Source organism: Cyprinus carpio, chromosome B6 (genome assembly GCF_018340385.1).
Source record: "Cyprinus carpio isolate SPL01 chromosome B6, ASM1834038v1, whole genome shotgun sequence".
Taxonomy (NCBI): domain Eukaryota; kingdom Metazoa; phylum Chordata; class Actinopteri; order Cypriniformes; family Cyprinidae; genus Cyprinus; species Cyprinus carpio.
In genome coordinates, this window is record NC_056602.1 from 4307785 (window position 1) to 4330638 (window position 22854).

The 22854-nt window shown below is 37.3% G+C and overlaps 1 protein-coding gene across 4 annotated transcripts; it reads right to left on the bottom strand.

Moving 5' to 3' along the window:
- Positions 1-457: 457 nt before the first annotated feature.
- On the bottom strand, positions 458-22732 carry trak2 (trafficking protein, kinesin binding 2). Of its 4 annotated transcripts, XM_042725376.1 has the most exons (17): positions 22581-22732; positions 18935-19129; positions 17331-17489; positions 10627-10683; positions 9541-9617; positions 9334-9450; positions 9041-9250; positions 8888-8966; positions 7981-8111; positions 7428-7502; positions 5774-5911; positions 4894-4973; positions 4618-4797; positions 4242-4540; positions 2866-3351; positions 2673-2772; positions 458-2369 (listed from the first exon to the last, which is right to left on the bottom strand). In XM_042725376.1, exons 2-17 carry the CDS (start codon positions 18987-18989, stop codon positions 1562-1564), a joined length of 3051 nt encoding a protein of 1016 aa, XP_042581310.1. In that variant the 5' UTR covers positions 18990-19129; positions 22581-22732; the 3' UTR covers positions 458-1561. The 4 variants fall into 4 exon arrangements, with proteins under 4 accessions (XP_042581310.1, XP_018935880.2, XP_042581311.1 ...); XM_019080335.2 differs by lacking the exon at positions 10627-10683; XM_042725377.1 differs by lacking the exons at positions 17331-17489; positions 18935-19129; positions 22581-22732 and adding an exon at positions 16078-16147.
- Between the last annotated feature and the right edge of the window lie 122 nt (positions 22733-22854).

Consider the following 22854-nt stretch of genomic DNA (forward strand, 5'->3'; position numbering starts at 1 on the left):
AACAAACACGTCCACATACGTTTTAGCTTATAAAATTACAATTCAGGCAAGAAAGAAAAATAATTTTGGTTTAAACCCAAAAAGGTCTTTGAAACTTGAGTCCCTTCTCAAACTCCACCAAAAACATGAAATGTATTTGTATTATATTTATATTTGTAGGTTTAGTGTTTGTTATTAGTTTTATCTATGGTTAAGTGTATTAACGTACTCTAGTCTTACCTTACTGTTAGATAACACATGTAATGCCTATTTAATAAAAACACAATTCAAGTGGGTTAAAAATGAAAAGTGCATACAATGAGGAAAGTAGGGACGTAAGTGAAGATGACAAGGAAGCACAATCGGTGTCACGAAGGAATTCATTCAGGGGTCCAAGTGTCAAAACCATGTAAATCAGTGGTTGACATCTTTAGGGCAACTTCAGAAAGGTTTCTATATTCACTAAAAATACAATTTGTATGCTTTATAATTAAGGGGTGTAAATGCAAACAGAATGCGAATAGATAAAATATGTCCTACTCTACTGAAGATGGAAACCTGGAGCAAAAATGACCAAAAGAATCAAACTCCCTTGTCTTCAGGTTTGAGTAGCAGAATCATTTCAAGCCAAACTTAAAGTACAGTCTGCAGTGATGCCCTTCGAGTGTATATATGAACAAATCACTCATTTCCCTTAAATACACAGTCCCTGAAATATTATTTCAAATAACACACACCAGTTACATGTAGCAGAACAAGTGCCTGTACAAACCCAAATATATCCTCAGCAATCTAGATCTGTTCTATAGTGACAAAACTTCCCAATAACCAATTCAGTGCAAAGAAATAAGAGGAGCTTATGTCCAGATACACCAGCAATGCTCGCTTAGACCTTCCACCTGCACCTGTAGTGTTGCAGAAATACACAATATGGCAGGTAGATGTTCTACTAAATGTCTAAAAGGCTCTAGCTATCTACAGCGCAGGACGGACTGACCCACTGCACAGAGGAACTCACATTAACTGCTGAATGAATCAAGACAAACCCCTAAAATGAAGCTGTGGAGATGCTACCATCTATATCACTTGCCATATTCCATTCTTGTTTGTGTTCATCACCTCAATCTTGTTTATATGATTCACTAGGATGAATCAAAGTGATAGTAAATTCACTTTAAACCTACAGGAACCTTCATATTTCCAGTTCTTTACAGCATCCCTTTAAACTTCCTTCCATCGATTCAACATTCAACCACCCTCCACAAGTACACATCCCTTCCTGATCTATCCAACACTTCACAACTCCACAGCCTCACGTGTTAATGGAGAAAAAAAAAAGTGCGATGACTTGTTAATCAAAGTAAATAAAGGATAAAGGGACATAGATGAACAATAAAGAAAAAAAGAAATTTCAATGGGATTAGAAGCCTAAAGTTTCCTCTTAAGTGGTATAAGGCCTTTAAAAATCTTCATTTTAACATAAACATGGCAACAAGACACTTTAACTTCATTTTTGTGCTTTAAAAACAATCTTAAATGTCTTTTAGTTTCTTTATCAAGGATATGAGGGATAGATATAAAGTCACTTCTGCTGGTCGGAGACCACGCCCACAGCCTTATGAATTATGCAGGTGGGGCGGGCCTGAGAAAGGGAGGCGTGTCTACGTGTGCGTCGTGGTTCGTTTAGGTTCCCCCATGATGGAGTGGGAAGGGCCAGGGAAGTAGGGTGAGGGGGCGGGACAGGAAAGGACGGACTGGAGACGGATGTGCTACGGCGGCCAACCATGACAGGGAGACTTTGATTTCGACGAAGCCCATCCAATAAGCTGCCTCCTCCTGTTGCTAGGAAGGTGGCAGATTCCTGTGGATGGGCGCCTTCGGTGTCTGACCCTTGCAGGACTTTTTTATCCAAGCCTAGCTTGCGAAGATGCTCCACGAGGTTGACGGCGGGGCAGTCGGGTTTGGTCGACGGTCCATGAGGAGATCGATCAGGGCTCAGGAGATCCGGTCGCGGGGCGCGGCCAAGTTTCAGCCCGTAGACGTCTTGCAGGAAGAGCTCGGCGGGACGGGATGCTAGGAAGTTGTCCGAAGAGGTGGATCGGGAGTCGAAGGGCACAGGAGAGGGGCATGGGGAGTGGGAGGGGGAGTTTGGAGGAGTGCTTGGAAGAAGACGTAGAGAAAGAGGCTTTTTGGGTGCCGGCACAGCAGCGCGACCCTGAGAAGAGATGCCTTTCTCCAGCAGGAGCTTGGCGAGACCACCAGGGGGCGCTGCAGGACGGCGAACGGGGAAAGAATCGCCCAGACTCAACCTGCAGGGTGTGACTGGAGTACTGGGACCGGTCCGGAGAGAACTCGGCGTGTAATCACTCACAGAAGGACTGCAGGCAGAGCTGATAAACAGAGAGAAAACAGGTCCATGCATAAGAATATAGTAGTGATATATATATTAATACAATATATTGTATATACCCTGCTCAAAAAAAAAATGAAAGAAACACTTTGAAAACACATCAGATCTAAATGGGGAAAATATCATGCTGGATATCTGTACAGATATGAACTGGGTGATGCCACATCGTTTGATGGAAATGAAAATCATCAACCTACAGAGGGCTGAATTCAAAGACACCCCGAAAATCAAAGTGAAAGAATTATGCAGCAGGCTAGTCCATTTTGCTGAAATTGTGTTGTACCTGGGTGTAACCTGTGTGCTGTCACTGGGATGCAGGATCCGGCAGGTAGTGAAGGTGTATGTGGAAAAAGTGGAGCTCTGATATTTCCCAGGATTTATAGCTAAACACAAACAAAAAGTGATCAACAAACATGCATCTTATACAGAAACCGGAAAACAAACAGGCAATGGTGTTTGTAGTGACAGCCGTTTACCTGTAGAGGGCGCTTTAGATCCGAGATTCAGCTCAAAGTGTGGAGCCGCTGATCCGGAGATTCCAGAACTAACTGCAGGAGCAGCGCTGGCTGTCAGGTTAACTGCTGTTGCTAAGGAAACGGCCGTTGCTATGGGCACAGGGAAATTCCTGAGGGATGCAGGAAGGGGCGGGACATTAGCTGGGCTTTGGATACACCTCCTCTCTCTCGTCTCTTCCGGAGTGGATGATGAGTGCACGTTGAATGTGATTCCTTCCTCCTCCTCGTCTTCCTCTTTTATCGTTGCATCCTGAGGCTCCTCCTCTTTTCTCTTATGTTCCCACGGTAGTTTCTCCTGGTTTTCGTCCTCTTCGAGGTCAGTCAGATGGTAAACATTGTCCTGAGGGAGAGGGCGGAAGCCTTTGGTAACAACGCCCGGATGGGGGTCTAGAATAGTGCCCAGGTGAGGTTTAGCGAGCTGCTGCCAGTGATGAAGAGTCAGAGAACCTGAAGATCAAACCAACAGGAACAAATACTCAAGAAACAGGGTGACACACTACAATAATGTGCTACTCTTTACCTTCAGGCATCATCAACAAACAATGATCAATACTGAATTCATTCATCCATGTTTAAAAGCTTATTTCTATATATACACCATTGTTCAAATGTATGGGGTCATTGGTGATAAGAAAATTCTTAATAATTTTAAAAAAGTTTGAGCAGCAAATCAGCATATTAGAATGATTTCTAAAGGATCATGTGACACTGAAGACTGGAGTAATGATGCTGGAAATACAGCTTTGCATTACAAAAATAAATTACGTTTTAAAATATATTCACATAGAAAACAGCTATTTTAAATAATATTTCACAATATGACTATTTTTACTGTATTTTATATTAAATAATTGGTGAGTATGAGGCTTCTTTTAAAAACAAAACAAAAAACCCTTTTGAATGGTAGTGTATACTAATTAGGGCTGTCAGTTTAACACGTTAACTTAATTAGTTATGAAAAAATAATGCGATTAAAATATTTGCATGAACAAGAAATACTGAGATGTTTCTTGAATTATCTTCTTTCATGTTCTATACTTTACGTTAGGCAATTGTAGCCTAAACATTTAACACAATAATAGCTTTAAATCATCTTTCGTATTTTCACAGCCAAATTTACTTAATTAGATTAATTAATCCCAGCACCCTGTAATTAATTAGATTACAAATTTTAATTGACTGACAGCCCTAATATGAACACATTTTTAACAGTTTTAACTAAGTTAATTAAACATAATTCTATTATGAACAAACATGAACAATAATATATTTATAATATTTTTATAATAATATTATTTTTTTGTTTTTTTATTGTTGGCACACTACCGTCGACTCACCTTCCATTGGTTTAACAATCTGCAGTTTTTCAGGGAGAAATGTCTTGAAACAGCTGGAGGAGATGGAGAACTCTGACAGGTTTGTGATAGATGAGACGGTGCTTCCCATTGGTGAACTGCAGCTGCTCCCGCCCCCTTCAGACTCCGCAGCCGCCAGCTCCTGCAGCTTCCGCTCTCTCTCGGCCTGGAAGAACTGTCGCTCGCACAGGAAGTTCTGCCTCCGCAGGGAGAGGCGGTTCAGGGCTGACGTGAGGTCGTTTCCTCCGGGAGAGCCGGGCTGACCCAGACGAGAGTTCTCTCTGCAGCACACACAAGATGCGTGTTGGAAACACACAAAAGCATTGTGGGTATTACCACATTGTGCAGTCACACTCACTTTGTGGTGTCCACGTCTCCAGCTTGCTCCTCTGTGTTGGGTGTGTGTGCTTGATAGGGCACTGGGGTCATGACCACGCCGCTGCGGGCGGAGCCAGGGATCGGAGGCACTGCGGCAGCCGCTCTCATCACCGACTGATTGACAGACCGCACCGTCTGGAACACACGCTTGTGGGTCGACCTTCAGATGGAGCAGACAGGGGTCAAAGGTTAGTACCGCTGAAGGAAAAATGACTATTATGAACGTAACTGCGTGATGGACAATAGTGAACATCACCTCTGGTCCTCGAAGGCGATTTCCTCTTCTACACTCAGCTCTCTTCTCATACTACCTTCAATCTCAGCTGCCAAAGAATCCTGAAGGACATAACAAAAATGAGCAATGGTTATAAATACCTGGAAACACAGAGAGACAGAGACAGGTCCATGCATGAATAAGTGTGTTATTAAAAGAAAAAAATGAAATGAAATAAGACATAAAAAACAAAAAAATTTAATAACAGAAAAAAAAAAACAACAAAAAAAAACAAAGCAAAAAAATAAATAAAAAATTCAGTAACACTAAAAACTAAAAATGAAATAAAAAAAGATATAAATAATAAAACTGATTGAATTAGTGAAATAAACAACTTGAAATAGAATGACAAAACAAATTAAATAAACAAATAAAATGAAATAAACCAAACAACAACAACAAAACTGTAATAAAATGTGTCAGTGCTTTTCAATGTAAAACTTGCTGTCATAAATGCTGGGGAGATGTGGGAGCAGCTTCATGTCTATATAATGTATTATATATACACATGTCTATACTATATATAATGTATTGTATGTTCTTGCAGATAACTCTAGATTAGAATAAAACAGTCATATATACATCCATTTATTTTTACATGCTTAATTATAGCCCAAATTACAATAGCCACCCATTAAAACACATGACCGTCACCAAATTCCATGCACTATTATAAAAGTATAATGGTTAAAATTATTTATGAAAATATTTACTAGATTGCAATTTGAATAATAATGCATTAACAATATCTAATAATGCATTACGTGTGCAGATTACTGAAATGGCTTGTATTAAGAACAGATGTGATTGAAAAAATATAATTTTAACAAACAGATGTGTATGAGAGATCTGCGTTTTTCACCATAGGATAGAGTCCATACGACGGGTGTCTGCGCAGGCCTGCAGACGGCGTGCTCTTACTGCGCAGCTCCTTAATCTCCTCCTGAGACTCGTGCAACATTCCCACACACTCGGCATTCCTGTCTGACAGCTCCTTCAGCTAAAACACACACAGAGAAGTTTATATTCAACAGGCTGCTGGTGTGTGTCAGAATACAGCAGAGCAGGCCTGTATTACTTTATCGATGACCTTGATCATTTTTATTTTTCCCAGTGTGCTTACATGCGTTTCATAAAAAGGTCTTAAAATGACAACAATGTTGTTTATTGCAGTTACTTCTGGGGCGATCTATTGTCCCGAAAAATGTGTTATCATGCCAGCAGAGAGAATTCAATGTCCTGATCTACATGAGATGACAGACATGATCACCACAACACTTCCAGGTCACTGTATGGTCACAGCATTCATTAACCAGCTCTGTCCTGTAAAGTGTTATAACACTCCAGCCTTTATGGATGCATTACATAAGTTCAGCAGAAGTGCAATCATAAGACGAACACACCACATGAATGATGTTACATGAGTTTACAGCCTTTTCGAAGTCACAGTGACTAAGCTGCTTTGTCTTAAAGCATTTTAAACATCAATTTTAAAGTTCTAAGCGGATTAATCCTAACACTCCATTTAACTAAAACAGGGCTGCTTGTAATCAGACTGATCAGTCTTAATCCAGATTTGCAGGCGCAGAGCTGTTTGAGCTGCAGTATGTACAGTATGTGGTAGGGATGTAACAATTCACTCAACTCACGATTCGATTCACAATTTTTTTTTTTTTTTTTTACAAAATGAGATTTAAGACAAATTAAAAAATTAAATGTGTCCTTTTAATTGCTTGGACAAAATGCTGCACTTTTCTTTGTGAAATTGAAATATAACACTATAATAATATACTAATATAGCACTTGCATATTATTGCTCTTATGTTGGTTTTGTAAGTAGCTCATTTGTAAGTAGCTTTGGATACAAGCATCTGCTTTAAATATTGTAAATGTTAATTGTAAATATAAATTGTAATTTTAAATTTTACAAGCCCCAAATCAAATAAATAAGTAACACAAATCAAATAAATCTCTTCATATAAACAAAATAAGGCTTTGTCTGTGCTCTTTCCATTTAAAATTAGAGGCAACCACTGCATTTTAATCATGACCCAAACAAAGATGCTGCAAACATGCAACATGAGCAGTTTTTAATCAAAGTTAGATTGTATAATTTCGAAATCTGAAGCAAAAACAGAATGTTTTTTGATTCCGTTTTGTGAAACTATGCATTAAAATATCTGCATGAAACAGAAACAGCAGACGAGCTGAACGAGATGCAGATTCACTCTCTGCCAGCAGGTGGCGCTTACAGCAGAAACCAAGGAAACGCTTTAAACTTGCACTAATTATAAACTTTAATATGCATTATACAGAGGCAAGATGAAAATTAAAAATACCATCTAAACTTTTCTAAAGACAGTAAGTTCCCCTCAGACATGCATTCATATAAACTCCTAACCCTAAATGAATCGCAATTTGTTTAGCATTTTAACCGATCTGAATCATCACATATTTGAATTAATTTTCAACCGGCTCACGGTTAATCATTACATCCCTAGTATGTGGAGTTTTACCTCTGCTGTGAGCTGCCGCTGTGCTTCCTTTGAGGCTTGAAGGTGAATTCTCAGCTCTTCTTTCTCTAGTGCCAACTGAGAAACAAACAAGTGAAAGTCGTGACATTCGCCAAGTATTTGCCAAAAACACAGACATATACAGTATATTATTATATATCAATATGCAGAACAATTCAAGGTTTTTTTTCAATGTTTTTGAATGTCTTTCAGGCTCAGCAAGGTTGTATTTATTTGATCAAAAAACAATAATATTGTGAAATATTAATACAATTTGAAATATCTGATTTCTATTTGAATATATTTTAAAATGTAATTTATTCCTGTGATCAAAGCTGAATTTTCAGCATACTTTCTCCAGTCTTCAGTGTCACATGATCCTTCAGAAATCATTCTAATATGCCGATTTGCTTTTCAAGAAAATATTTTCGTGCAAACCATGATAAATTTTTTTTAGGATTCTTTGATGAATAGAAAGTTCTAATGAATTTGAAATAGAACTCTTTTTCAACATTATGATCATTTTAAAAGTATTAAATATGGCATGTATCCTGACCTCTTTGACTCTTTGCTGGAGCTCGACGATCTGTGAGAGGAGCTGTGCGATCTCCTCCTGATGTCTCATTAAATCCTCGTTCTTCTGGGAGAGCTCATCCGTCAGTGACACCATCTGACTGTTGGACTCTCCTGTTAAACAAACACAGAAATAAACCTACATCACATTCACTCAGTGTGAATCCGAATCAATCCAATCCGGTTTCTCATTCTAAAGGTTCTGTTCATATGAACCCTAACGCAATTGATTCACATAACAGTTTACATGTGCATAACATGCATTCCATACAAAACTACAGCAAATGTGCAGAGGCCAGATGTCACGTTCAGAACCTGATAATGTCACCAGAGCTTTCCATTCCGACTGAGCCATCAGTTTGCTTATTTAGCTGTATAGTGCTCCTGTAGCTCAAGTGGTAGAGCATTGCGTTAAATTTTTTTGGTTTTTGTTTAGATTAACTGGTAGAGCATTGTAGGTAAAAATTGATAGCCTGAATGCACTGTAAGTCGCTTTGGATAAAAGCGTCTGCTAAATGCATAAATTTAATTTAATTTAATTTTAATTTAGCTGCATATAACCACAGCTGATGTGTTTTTCCTGAGGCTCTGTTTCAAACCCTAAAGAGCCACCCATCCAACATTTTTAGGCATCACAGGTGTTTTTCAAACTGAAAGGCCTTCCAAAATTGCACATTGGCCAAAACCAACAGCAGTTACATGCATTTTTCATGGAATCACAGACTGTACTGACAGACAAAAAGGGTCCATTACAGTACATTTGTGAAGGACAAAATTAATGAGGTTTAATTTGGTTTGTGATGCTGCTTTCAAAGGAAGGCGCCCATGTAGACAGCACACAGACTCGGTTTAACTTGATTTGGAGCTTGAAAGTCGATGCAGATACTCACGTAGCTCTTTAACGCAGTCGTTCACCAGCTGCTGTTCTTTCTCCTCATAAGTGCTGGTCTCCTTCTTCAGGTGACAGGCCTGTAGAACATCAGAGGTCACGCTTTCATAAAACCCTTACGCTCCAGAAACATCATCCAGAGCCCATGACGCACCTCTGATCTGAGGGACAGGTTCTCCTCCTCCAGCTCCTGGAGTTTGGACTGGAGGGCCTCCAGCTGGCTGAGGGCGAGAGCGGCCCCTGCTGGCGCGGGGTGACGTAGCGGCGTGGAGCAGCTGGAGTCGGTCTCGCTCTCCTCGCTGGCGCTCGCCACCATACGGAGGAGTTCATCCTTCTTCGTCAACTCATGATGAAGCTGATGAACCTGATAGAGCGGTTACATGTAAGACTTTGCGACCAGCTTATACACATTTACCAACTATTTTTTCTTGTCAAAGCATGTTGAACCTGATCTAAGGCCTGCGCTAGCTGCTCCTCCAGAGATTCGTTTCGCTCCTGCAGCACGTGGTTCCTCTGTAGGAGAGACTGACCGATCCGAGCGGCCAATTCTAGGTCGCGGTCCCTCTGCGGGACGACAGCGCAATGCAGACAGACAGCCAATCAAGAGCTGTTACTAACAAAAACAAACTAGACAAAGCACTTTCAATCACTCACTTCAGCCAGGAGGTGTGTGACCATGTCAATGTCATTGTAGGTCTTGGTCATCTGCTCCACCCGGTCAGCGCTGAGGACTACGGGGAGAGAGACAGACATGAAATAAATGTGAATGCTGTAAAAAAACAAAAACGAATGTGCTAAAACTCCCACATGCCATATAGCAAGCCCTACACATGCAACACACACACACACACCTCCTAACACTGCAATAATATCATGCACAAACCCACAGTGCATTCAAAAACACATGTTTTCAGCTTCACTATTAATTGCATGCACTACATTAACTACTGTTCAAAAGTTTGGGGTCAAAAGATATATATATATATATATTTAAAATGTATTATTTATTTATTAACACTTTTATTCAGCAAGGCTGCATTTAATTGATCGAAAATGACAGTAATCTCATTTATAATGTCAAATAAATTCTGTTCTTTTTAACTTTTTTATTCATCAGAGAATCTTGAAAAAAAAAAGTATCAGTTTTCACAAAAATTCTTTCTTGAGCAGCAAATTTAGCATCTTATAATGATTTCTGAAGATCATGTGACACTGAAGACTGGAGTAATGATGCTGAAAATTCAGCTTTGATCACAGGAATAAATGTAATATTTAATAAATTTATTCAAATAGAAAACAGTTGATTTGCATTGTAATAATATTTCACAATATTACTGTTTGTGTTTTTACTATATTTTTTGATCAAATTAATGCAGCTTTGTGAGCAGAAGGGACTTCTTTTAAAACTGATCCCAAACTATTTAATGATAATGTACATGGATCTAATTCTAAAGTCAGTTTCCTCTACTGCACATAAACACTACAACTTTAAAGAGGTCATATTTTCCAGTTCATATATCCGTATATCAAACTCTGTTTTCCTTGATATGACCCCTTTAATGTGAGTTTCAGGTCGCTGTAGGACACTGCAGCACAGTAAACACTCCTGACTACACATGCTGTTTGCCTCAGGTCAAATACTAGCTCAAAAATAGAAGCAGAAACTAGGAAGGACAGGCATACTGTAAGACAGATGAGCGGAAAATAGCCAGATAAAGCATCAGACAGACCACGTGTTACCTTTAGGGAGGCTGTTAGAGCCATTATGGGGATAAGAGGAACCAACAGCTAGAAATGCTGCAGAGGGAATGAGAGAGAGGACAGAAGAAGACAAGGAAGAGAGAGAGAAATAATAGATGCTGAGGAACTGTGGTAAAGACCATGTGAAAGGAGAAAATGAAAAACACCATCACCAGCATAGAGAGAGAGAGAGAGAGAGAGAGAGAGAGAGAGAGAGAGAGAGAGAGAGAGAGAGAGAGAGAGAGAGAGGAGTAAAGAAGCACCTGACAGCAGTCACTGTCCCGTGAGCACTCCTGGATTAAAATAAATGCAATTAGATTTAAACACACACACACACACACACACACACACACACACACACACACACACACAGGTTTACCTAGATGCTTAAGGATTAGGGATATGCCGGTATCAAATTTTCCTGTTGCAATTAATTGATAATGTTTTGTCACGGTATGCTGTATTATCACTGTATTGAAATTAAGTTTCAAAAAAGTGGTCATAATACAGTAAAACAGGTTAAATAACTTTTTTCTTATAACAAAATTAACTGAGCATTTAAATACAATAAACAATACAAAAAAATATGTTTAAAATTAAAAGTTTTACACCGATTAAAGTGCAAAAGAACTTTAAAGACCCATAGGTATCACTTTACAATAAGACCTCATTAGTTAACATTAGTTAATGCATTAACATTCACAACAAGCAATAGCTACATTTACTACAGAAGTTATTAATCTTTGTTAAAAAATACAAGTCTTAGCTCATGTTAGCTCATTAAATAACAAAGTTGCAACTTTTGATTTTAACAATGTGTTATTAAATATTGGAATACCTAAGATTAATGAATGTTCAGAAGAATTTTTCATTGGCAGTTTATGTTAACTAATGAAGCCATAATGTAAAGTGTGAATGAACAATAAAGGATCAAATCACTTTCAAACAATATCTAGGGCATGTTGTAGTCCAGATTAAAATGGAAAAATTTTATGGAAATATATAAATATTATTTTATATTATTTAAATGTTTAGAAAGTAGCAGCTGCTTTTATTAATGGGGTTTCCAGGGTAAGGGCTGCATTTTCTGCAGTTTAGCGCCATCTGCTGTCAGAGAGTGAATGTGCTTTCATTCAGCGCGTCTCTCACGTGTTCCTCCATGTGCTCCTCATGCGTGTTTGTTTACATAAGAGCGCACACGTGTCTTTAAAGCAGCATACAGCAGTGTTGTGCATTTTGACCAGTTGATGGGAAAAGTATTCTTAAAATGCATTCCAAATTATGAATAATTTGTAATATTTAATTATTCACAGTATTTAGAAGTGCCCACGATAACAATATCGTGCATATTCGTTACCGCGGTATATCGCATTACCGAATATCGGCACGTCTATTAAGGATACACTATAGCTTTTGCTGTGGATCAGTTCCTTTAGTGTAAATGTTTTATGAATTCTGCACCAGCAAACCACACTGAAGTCTTGAAAAGTTCTTCTTGAAAAGTATCTAGGGTAGAGTTCATGTGAACTCCAGCGAGGTACTGAACGTTGAAACCAATCCATTCTTATTCACTGAAGTTTATCGCTGCTGCCAATGTCCTCATGATCTGTTACAGTAATAAACCTCAGATGCTAATGCACTTCATGATGATGACTTTGTTAACAGCAACTGGAATGTATGCTAATAGTTTATGGCTATATTATAGAGAATATTATCCTGTAATCAGAGCCACCACCAGATTATTTAGATTGAAACACTGATTAAGGGCTTATCTGGTTTATGACCAACACTTGACTTGATCTGTCTCCAAACTACAGCCTTGTAAACACTGACAGGTAAATATTTAACCTGCTGTAAATACCCAAACTCTAACCTAACTCTAATTATCTTAATATCTAACCCATCAGCCTGAAAAAATAAAATAAAAAAATAAGTACAAATAAACATGAAAATTGTAAATGTACACTTCCATTCAAAAGGTTGGGGTCAGAGAGGATTTTTTTTTTTTTTTTTTTTTTTTGAGTTTTGAGAATTCTCTTATGCTCATCAAGGCTGCATTTATATGATAAAAAATGCAGCAAAAACAGCAATCATATGAAATATTATTACAATTTAAAATAACTGTTTTCTATGCGAATATATTGTAAAATGTAATTTATTTTGTGGTCAAAGCTGAATTTTCAGCATCATTACTCCAGTCTTCAGTGTCACATGATCTTCAGAAATCATTGTAATATGCTGATTTGCTGCTCAAGAAACATTATTATCAATGTTGAAAACAGTTGAGCTGCTTTACATTTTTGTGGAAACTAATACATTTTAGTCTAGGATTATTTGATGAATAGAGAGTTCAAAAGAAGAGTGTTTATTTGAAATAGAAATCCTTTGTAACATTATAAATGCATTTTACTGTCACTTCAATGTAATGCTTCCTTGCTGATTAAAAGTATTAATTTCTTCTTCAAAAAAAAGAAAAACAAATCTAACTTTTGAATAGAAGTGTACATCTTGTCTTTATATGCTAGATTCCCATATCATACAAATCCCAAATACAATCACTCAAATGATCAATTCTCATTCCCCAGCTCTCTCTAACACACACACACACACACACACACACACACACACACACACACACACACACACACACACACACACACACACCTGTCCTTACCTGAGGCGAGATGGTGAGCTGGGAGCTCTTCACTCAACTGAAGCATCCTGACAATCACAGCACTTTGTCTCTGACATTAAAACATTTCTCTATCCAGACCCAAAAACACAGCGTCTGAACCTTCATTACCACAGAAAGCACAGGAACTGAAGCACAATCCTCAAAAACACTCATGACTCTGCTGTCCAGCTGCAGATGTCTGATCCGCTCCATCTAGATCAGACGTCCACATATATACTAACACAGCAATAAGTGACGCATTCGTAATCACAGACATGCAGAGACCTTTGAGCTCCAGTAAAACATCAGCTGGTGTCAGTACGGTCAGTTCACTTCTGATATCACAGTGACCCTTGCAAAACAGTTTGCCGCACATTTCTAAAACAGACCAAATGAGAGAGCTGGGATTTTGCATAGTTAATGACACTGCAGCAGGGATGTTTGATCTGATATCTTGACCCACAATCCTACTGCCAGTGCTGTTACTGTTAATTAAAATACAATTAAAACTATTAAAGATCATTTTTACAAACAGAAATAAAATACAAATATTGGATGAAAAATTTTAACTTATATAATGCAGTTACTGGAGAGACAATATTTTTAACATTTAAGTTTGTGTTAAAAAAAAAAAAAAAATATTAATATATATATATATATATATATATATATATATATGTGTGTGTGTGTGTGTGTGTGTGTGTGTGTGTGTGTGTGTGTGTGTATATATATATATATATATATATATATATAAAATAAAAGTATATATATAAAAAACCCTAAAAACTGAAATTATAGCCAATTAAAAATAGGAATTAAGACTTTATAAATAATAGTAAAATAACACTGCCTATTACAGATATAAAAATAATCTTATTTTATAAAAAATGATTTAATTAGATTAGCTGTAACTGCATAGAAAACTCTATATTAATATTATTAACTGATCGGCCAGCTCTAATCTGATAAATGCAACTAATCTGATCCAATTTGACTTTAAATGTAATTAATTAAATTAGATTCACTTGAATGTAAAACACTAAATAACTGACTATTAATTGATTTCACATACAAAAATGGTCTGTAATGGCATTTTTATGGAAAAAAGCTAGCTGAATTTAAACTTACATAAATTAATGAGGAGCCATTTTTTTTTCCAGCTGATGAAGGATAAAAACACTGACAGCCAATCAGAATCCATCCTGCTGTGATGAGCTTGAGAGTTTAAAGTGACAGACGCGCGTGTGCTTAGAATAAACAGACGATATCGTTCGCTGGTGTGGACACTAATATCATCATCTTTATGGTTATCGTTCTTGGTGTGAACAGGACTTATGAAATATGTTGAATTTGCATTATGCATCAACAAGCTGGTAAATTGTGCACTGGGGATCTTCTATTATGCCTCTCTCTTCATATATTATGACATTGTGCTCTTGTTCATGGACTCTCATGTTCATGTCCCTCCGATTATAAGCCTGAAATAGCCTCCATCTGCCCCCTCTATGCCTCTCAGGTTATTTTTAGCAACACATCATCATCCAACTGGGTAAAACTAGGGCAAAAAGTCTCAGCATGTCTCTGGCTGTGTTCCCCTCTTTTCAGAGCTACCCTAAATACCCTCCTCGCTCATTAGTGGTCCAGCACGTACACATGAAAGCCTGTCCACTCTGACCCCTGATGGCCCCTGACTAGACAATAATAAATCAAAATATAACAAAACTGATTCATGAACAAATGACTCTTATAGTCCAAATCGATTAATGAAACATTCAAAAGGACTAATGATCAAATATTTGAGTCATCTAACAAATTTCTTCGGAGCCCACTGACGAGGCGCGTCTCGTCAAGAGGCTGATTCAGCCAAATTCAGATGTGTTTATTTGACATTGCATGTATCATTTATGGAGAGGATATTTACTGCAACACGTTCAGTGAAAAAAAAAAAGTCAAAGATGGCAGACAAAGTGTTAAACGATTTAAAAAAATAAATGCATATGCCATTAAATTATGAAGAGTATGGAAATTTATTTGCATTTAGGAATACGTCTATAAAGCAATATATAAATATAAAGCAAAGCAGGCCTATATAAAGCAATATCCTATACAGCTAATTTTAACTGCTTGATTGCTTGTATCATTGCAAAATATGAACTATACTATCATCCAGCTGTAATCTGCTAAATGCGACTGTGTTGCAGTGATATTAAGACATTATTAATATTAACATCATTAAACAATGTGTGCTGCGAAAAGCTCCACACAAATAATTTTGACTTAAAAAGTTGAGTCTCCCATGCATTTTCATTGTCAGCTACTTATGAGGCTTCATGGCGGTTAGGAATTTGTCTGTGTGGGCAGTAGGCAGCTCACTAGGTTTGGAAACGGACTGGAACTGCTTTAGTGTGTAGTATGGACCAGAGATTATCCTGCAGGAAACACGCTAGGCACATGGCATATGCCATGATAGTCAGCACTGACAGACGGCACAACAAGAGCTGTCACAGGTGACCTCAGCACAAGTGCTTGATCCCAGAGACAGAGAAACGCGAGCCTCCACTTCCCGTTCACTGCAGAAATGAGCAGCTCACGCCCTCAACAAAACTGCCACAACAACTCAAAGGAAACGCTCAACAATGCCATCATGCATGACGCAAACAGATGCACACAATACATACTGCAGTGCATACACACGTGCAGAAACGTAAAAATAAAACAACACGCTCACACACACATCCTAATGCTCAGTGCATGTACGAATCTCAACATGGTCTCACCTTCTGCAGCATACTGGTCATAAAGCTCCTCATTCTGTATGTTTAGTACCGGCATGACTACTCTTCTCCTCTCCTCTCTCTATCCATCCATCCATCTGTCCCTCTCCCTCCCGCCCCGTGACGCCCAGCCGCCTCTGCTGTCAGCTGCACTTAAAGAGACCTGACCACTGAATTCCTGTGCCCTTGCCAGGGACGGGCACACACACACACACACACACACACACACACACCAGTGTAGAGCAACATCAGCAATGCTAGTAGCTTTACTACATGTTTCAATGGCGTGAGAGAAGCTCAGCAGTTTCCAAAATAATGTAGATTTGCTAGTAACAAGCCACTTTTCCCCAGTGTCTTGAAACTAAATTTATTATTTACAAAAATAATATGAAACTTTTCTAATGATACAAAATAATTATAGTTAATATATTTTTGTCACACTGTACTACACATGCAGCTCTGCTGCAGAGCAAACTGAGGTGAAATACAAACATGCTGTCTGAAAATCCCCTCTCTCCCTTATGCAACATTGGAAAGATTGATTGATTTGAATGAATCTGTTCATTCTGACAGTATGTAGATTAACCTATAACAAAAAAACATTATTTATTCATCTATTACTGTTTTTATGCACCCTGGAAAATGCAAACTGTACTATAATGAAAAATATAAAAATAAAAATGACAGAATAAAAATCTAAATATTTTGGGAAAAAAAATAAGCTTTTTTTTAATTTACCAGTTCAAGTTCAAAGTTGGCGTGAAATGTAAATGTGTTTTCTAAATGCATGTCATTGATCGTAATGGGAATGATTAATCAATGTATACATTTCCAAAATATGATTTAAAAAAACTTTTAATTTCATAAATCCTCTGGTGAGACAATAAGACTAGATAAGGATTTTGAAAAATACATTTTTTATAAAGATGGGAGTAAAACAAGCATTTTGCAACTAGATAATTAGAACATTTACCAAAGAAATGTCCATAACATGTTAATGTAAAATTCAAGTTTTTAAAACCCCTGATATTTTCAGGTTTTAAATGACCAAGGGAATCTTGCCTGTTAGAGACTTATTACAAAAAACTCAAGCTAAAGTCAAAAGCAACCTGACTGTAGTTGAACTCTTTGAATTATGAGTAGCTTGTGTTTCAGGAAGCTGCAGTTTTAAAGTAGCTTCCCCAACAATGGCAATAGCAAGCTAACATTTGTGTACACGTGTATGGTTACACACACATACACACACACACACTTACTCATGTAGCGGAAGGTTTCCTCGGCCAGCACAGGTGAGATGGCGCTGGGTTCCTCCGGAGAGCAGGAGGGGGAGATGACCCAGTCCTGACCCTCGTAAAGATACAGCGAATCCCCTCCGCAACCGCCGACACCCCCGTCACACACCTTACTGCCCTCATCTACAGAACAAACACACATCACTCAGCATCAGTGGCTGAGTCCTCAGGTCAGAAGAGACAGTGTTGCACGCCATCTGCTGTTCATTTAAGTCCAGACACATTATTTTCTTGATATAAGAGTACAATAAATCACTTTCAGAGCTTAAAACTCCATAAACAGATAGTTTGTAACATCTGCAACTAGTCATTACTGCCTGATGAGAAATCATTGTATAATTAGTTTTTCAAAGGCGCGATAAATGAATCACCCTGACCGATCCCGACATGTCACACAGATGCATCAGCACATGACCATCCACGCTTACATGTCAGTGATGCCAATCTGGTGATCAGAAACTTGTTTTGAACAGTTTGGTGAACGTGTGTGTGTAAAAGTTCTCCAAACCTTGTGTTTTAGCACCTCAGCTAAAGTTATAATATGATTTCAGATTAATTACCGCAGAGAATTATTTTACATTGTCCACTGGTTTGTTGAAAAGCAAATTTATATGCACAGTCTAGCATGCAATCAATCTAGAGCAACCAGGGGCCACAAGATGACTTAAAATGAACTGAAAAAGAAGACAAAACAAGTTTAAAAAAGCAAAAACAGCCATAAATCAAGATGCAAGATGATCTTATTTCAATTTGTTTAGTCTTGTTAAACCTGTATAAATAAGGGAACTTTAAATGTGTGATTTTAAGACCTGGGAAATTCATAGAAATTAATTAAATTTCAAGTTATTGACATTTTTATTATGCATATTTTATTTCTAGTTGTGTCATGCACTTCAATAATTGATTAGGTATAAATTGCTATTTGTGAGTAAACTGTAAAACAAAATTAATACATGACGATAAAAGTTAATTTATAATAACATTATTAATAATTATATTTAATTATTGCTTAAACAACGTATTTCTGTTAAAACGCCTCTATGTCGTCTTCAAGCTTGCATTTGAGCTGCAGATATGTCTAAATCATCCTTTAGAGGTGGGACAAAATGACATCATAATATAAATGTTTTTCACTCATGCTTTCAAACTGAAAATATATTCTGTGGTGATCAACACCCTGAGCTTAAGCTGTAATTAACTCCTAAATCAATCCCTGATGCGAAATTTATCCTGAAATATACAATACACATTGCAATTACGAGACACACACTTTAAACGACAGTAGTAATAAACATTCAAACATTTATAGACACATGCAGTCTGAACAACACAATACAACAATAAATGTCAACCAGCAGACCTCAATCCATGAAAATAAAATTGAGTTTAATTTCCCTATCTTCACTTCTTTCTCTGTAAAGTTATTTATCAATGCAAATGTGACATGTAGGCTGGAGTTGATCTGGTCGGGTGAATATCTGGTTCAGTGGAGCGCTTTACTGTAGGAACTCACTGCAGGAGAAAGCACACACGCACACACACACACACACACACGCGCGCGCACACACCTGTTCCCGCAGCTGTGTCTTTCTTCTCCACGCTCATGGGCTTCACCTCAAACATTCTGATTGGTCAGCTGGGCAAATGAGGGCGGGGCTCCTCACTCATGCCCAATCCGCACGAGCAGAAGACGTGAAGGCCGCTGATGTCACATCCTGTTCTGTATCAAAACACCACAGAGATGCACAGACTCCAGCCTATACCTGAAAGTCAGAGAAAATAAAAATACCATGACATTAATAACCATGTGTGTGTGTGTGTGTGTGTGTGTTGATGGCTGTGTGTTTGTGTGTGTGTGTGTGTGTTTATGTTTGTGATCACTCCCACATTTCAGTTCTGGTTGAGTGTGTCTCCTCCAGCTGTTGGCAGATTAAGTGTGTATGTGACTGAGCCAGAGACTTATGTGAAAGAAGTTTTCAGTTGATTATTTCCAAATATATATATATTATATATGACTGATACCTTTCATTTTTATGTTTCAGTGCGCACTACCCAAAATCCATTTCTTATTAGTGTTACTTTAGAATAATTACAAAAATAACTAAACATTAATTAGACTTTAATAATAATAATAAAAACATATACAGAATGAATAATACTAATACAAAATATCAGCAGCTCAGTGTCCAAATAGTTCTCAGGCCGCGGTCTCTAAAGCGTGACTGTTTTCTTCAGGCCACGTCGCAGCTGTCTTCGAGGGAGGAGTGAGGGGCACTTCCTGTTCAGAAACTGTTCGGCTCCAGCGTGATTTAAAGGAGCAGACATGAGTTTCCTGTTTTGAGTTCTGGAGGTGAAGAAAATCCCTCTGTACTGTACATCATGATGTTTACGGAGTATGATATTCATTTGGGAAACATGGGTTGGCTTTATAATGGATGAAAGCTGAAGGCCAAAATTTCCTTTACAAAAATCTACTATAATAATCACTCTGCACAAAAAAAAAAAAAAAAATAAGAAATAAATAATTAAACAAATAGTAGGATAACAGAGAAGCTACATTTAGTGTTTTGTGAACAGACATTGTGAATAGTTTTAAATACAATTAAAAAAAAGACAAAAAAGTAAAAAAAAAAAGCAGTTTTCTATTATATATTTTAAAATGTAATTTATTCCAGTTTTCTGCATCATTGCTCCAGTCTTCAGTTTTATGATCTTCAGAAATCATTCTAATATACTGATTTGCTGCTCATGAAATCATTATTATTACACAGTTGTGCTGCCTAATACTTTTTGTGGAAACTGATATCATTTTCAGGATTGATTGAATAGAAAGTTTTATTTTATTATTGAATTATATTTTTATATGAAATTATTATTTTAAATTTAATTTTCTGTTTAATTTGTTGATTAAGGTTATTTTTTTAAGGTTAGTAAACTTTTACATAAGGTGCCACAGTTTGAAAGTGAAGCGGTTTCACCTTCCTTGAGTGTGTTTGTCAAACTCAGAAGGGTGTGGATGTGGGTTTTGTGCACAGAGAGATCCAAACACACCTCCTGTACCAGAAACAAAAGTGAAAGTGAAGTTAGAATTGTAACACATTGCATATAATGTTGGGAACAATTTAATATATATAAATTAATTCCAAATGAAATAGCAGTTTCAGAAAGAAAAGAATTATAGTGCAACTCCCTGCCTTCGTTTCTAACTAATCCTCAGAACAAGATCCTCTGCTCTTAATCCTCACTTCATTGTGCTGTCCCTCCTTTACAGCTCCATTATTCACTGAACCTGAAAAACTTTATTCTCCTTACTCTCAGAAGGAAGACATTCTTCCTCTTTTTGTCTTTCTTCAAGAGGTTATTACTTTTTTTGGGAAGTGCAAAGCTTGTGATGACAACCTGTTCTTTTAATATCGAGCCTCACGCCCACGAAGTGTGTCCAAGCCCTTACAGGAAACTCTTCATCAGTCAGACAATCACAGGGTCAAAGCAATGATATCTAAACCAGAAGATGCAACATCACCATCACGGATCGAGAGAACAAGCACATCCAAACATCCGGCTGTATTTTATTATTGACACATCATGCAGCACTGTCAGACGCATCCCAAAAGTAAAGGGATATGTGTGTGAGGCTGTTCTTCCAGCAGCCCTGTGTCTGATCCAGACGGTAATGCAGAGCTCATGACAGCTGCCTGCCGCTGTGATTATACCAGCAGGCTCGATCTGAGTGACACCTGAGATACATTACACTCGTCCCATATATTCTCAGCCTCCCGTTTTGCTTAAGGCCAAGGAGAAGCGTCAATACACCTCCATTAGCAGCATGTCATGTCATCTGTTCATCAATCTTCCCTGTGACCCACAGATACTCTCCAGCAAGCTGTCTGCAATTATCCAACCGTTACAAACTACAACAAAACAAACGACATGTGACAAGATTCAGAGGACTCGAGTTTCATTCTGAAACATGACCGTGAACAAACCAGACTTATTTCAATGGTCAAAAAATGGAGTATGAAATTAAACAAAATAGTATTATTTATAATAATATAAAAAAAAAAAAATATATATATATATATATATATATATATATCTATATGTCAAAAAAGAAATATATATATATATATATATATGAGTCAAATGCACAATTCTCGCAATTAACAGCATCATAAAGTTCACATTAGCACATTTTATTTAATTTAAACTTTAAAGTTTTAGTTGATAAGTCAGAGCTATAGGTGTATATTTAGTCTAGTTAGGTTTAACAGTGTAACTATTAGTGCTGTCAAACAATTAATCACATCCAAAATAAAAGTTTTGTTTACATAATATATGTGTGTGTGTACTGTGTATATTTATTATGTATATATAAATAAACACACATACAGAATATATTTTGAAGTTTTTTTAAACATGTATTTACTTTTAAACAAAGACTTTTATTTTGGATGCGATTAATCGCGATTAACCGGTTGACAGCACTATTAGAAACGTATATATTTATTTATCAAAATGTTTTTTTATTTTTTTAATACTCTTAATATTCAAATTGTTAGAGCAGGTTGTCTTTACAAATAATGTATTCTCTTTTTAAAAGGACTTAATAAATAAATAAATAAAGATCATATAAAAAGAAACGTTTTAAGATTTGTTGACTGAAAGTAAGAATTATGAATTAAGAATTATGAAATTCATATATCAGATGTCAGGGAAGGGCATATTAATTCTGTAAGAATATTAATCACAACATTCCTGTAATTTAACACTATTAGATGATTCTATTTATTTTCAATGACATATGAGGCTCAGATAAAAACAAATATAAGCGTCAATATTGAGATTCTGAGCGGAAATAGGTGGACAAAGGCAGCACAGAGATGCTCGATATAATGCAGTGTTAGGAAAAAAAAACAAGGCATTTGATCTGATGCAACAGATTTCATAATCCCGCAGATGGCACATCAGATTATCCCGATCTTTAAAACAGACAGAGTTCTAACAATCAGAAAACACATCAACACATCCGATAATCACACATTTCAAAACATACACGGAATACAAACGCGTTTAACTAACGTTAGATGCATTGATCTGCATCCCGACGCACAAGAGCCAGTGATTTCACACCAGCGTGACCCGTCAAACTCGTGCCCTCACCCGACACACACACACATACACACACACACGACTCATATAACCTCGCGCTCTTACCTTCAGTTCACTTAAAACCCGTTATTTTTCCTCTGAGCGCTGCTGCTGCATGTGGCTCCTGTCACTTCGAGCGTTTGAGACAAAAAGCGCAGGGCGCGAGGAGGGAGGGAGGGGTATTTGGGCAAGCGTTGAGGGCAAATCTAGCGTCGGTGAACTACAATTACGTCATATAGTCCGCGACATTTATTTCATGATAAAAGTCCCTGATAGATATCTTTATTTATTAATGGATGTCAATTACAATGCATATTGAATTTGTAATAACTAGCTAATA

Excerpts from the sequence above, each read along its gene's own strand:
- trak2 (XM_042725376.1), bottom strand. The coding sequence starts at position 18,989 with ATGTTTGAGGTGAAGCCCATGAGCGTGGAGAAGAAAGACACAGCTGCG. Across the intron at positions 9,451-9,540 it reads TCACACACCTCCTGGCTGAA|AGGGACCGCGACCTAGAATT; the intron begins GTGAGTGATTGA and ends GTCGTCCCGCAG. Across the intron at positions 4,541-4,617 it reads GGAGACGTGGACACCACAAA|AGAGAACTCTCGTCTGGGTC; the intron begins GTGAGTGTGACT and ends TGTGTGCTGCAG.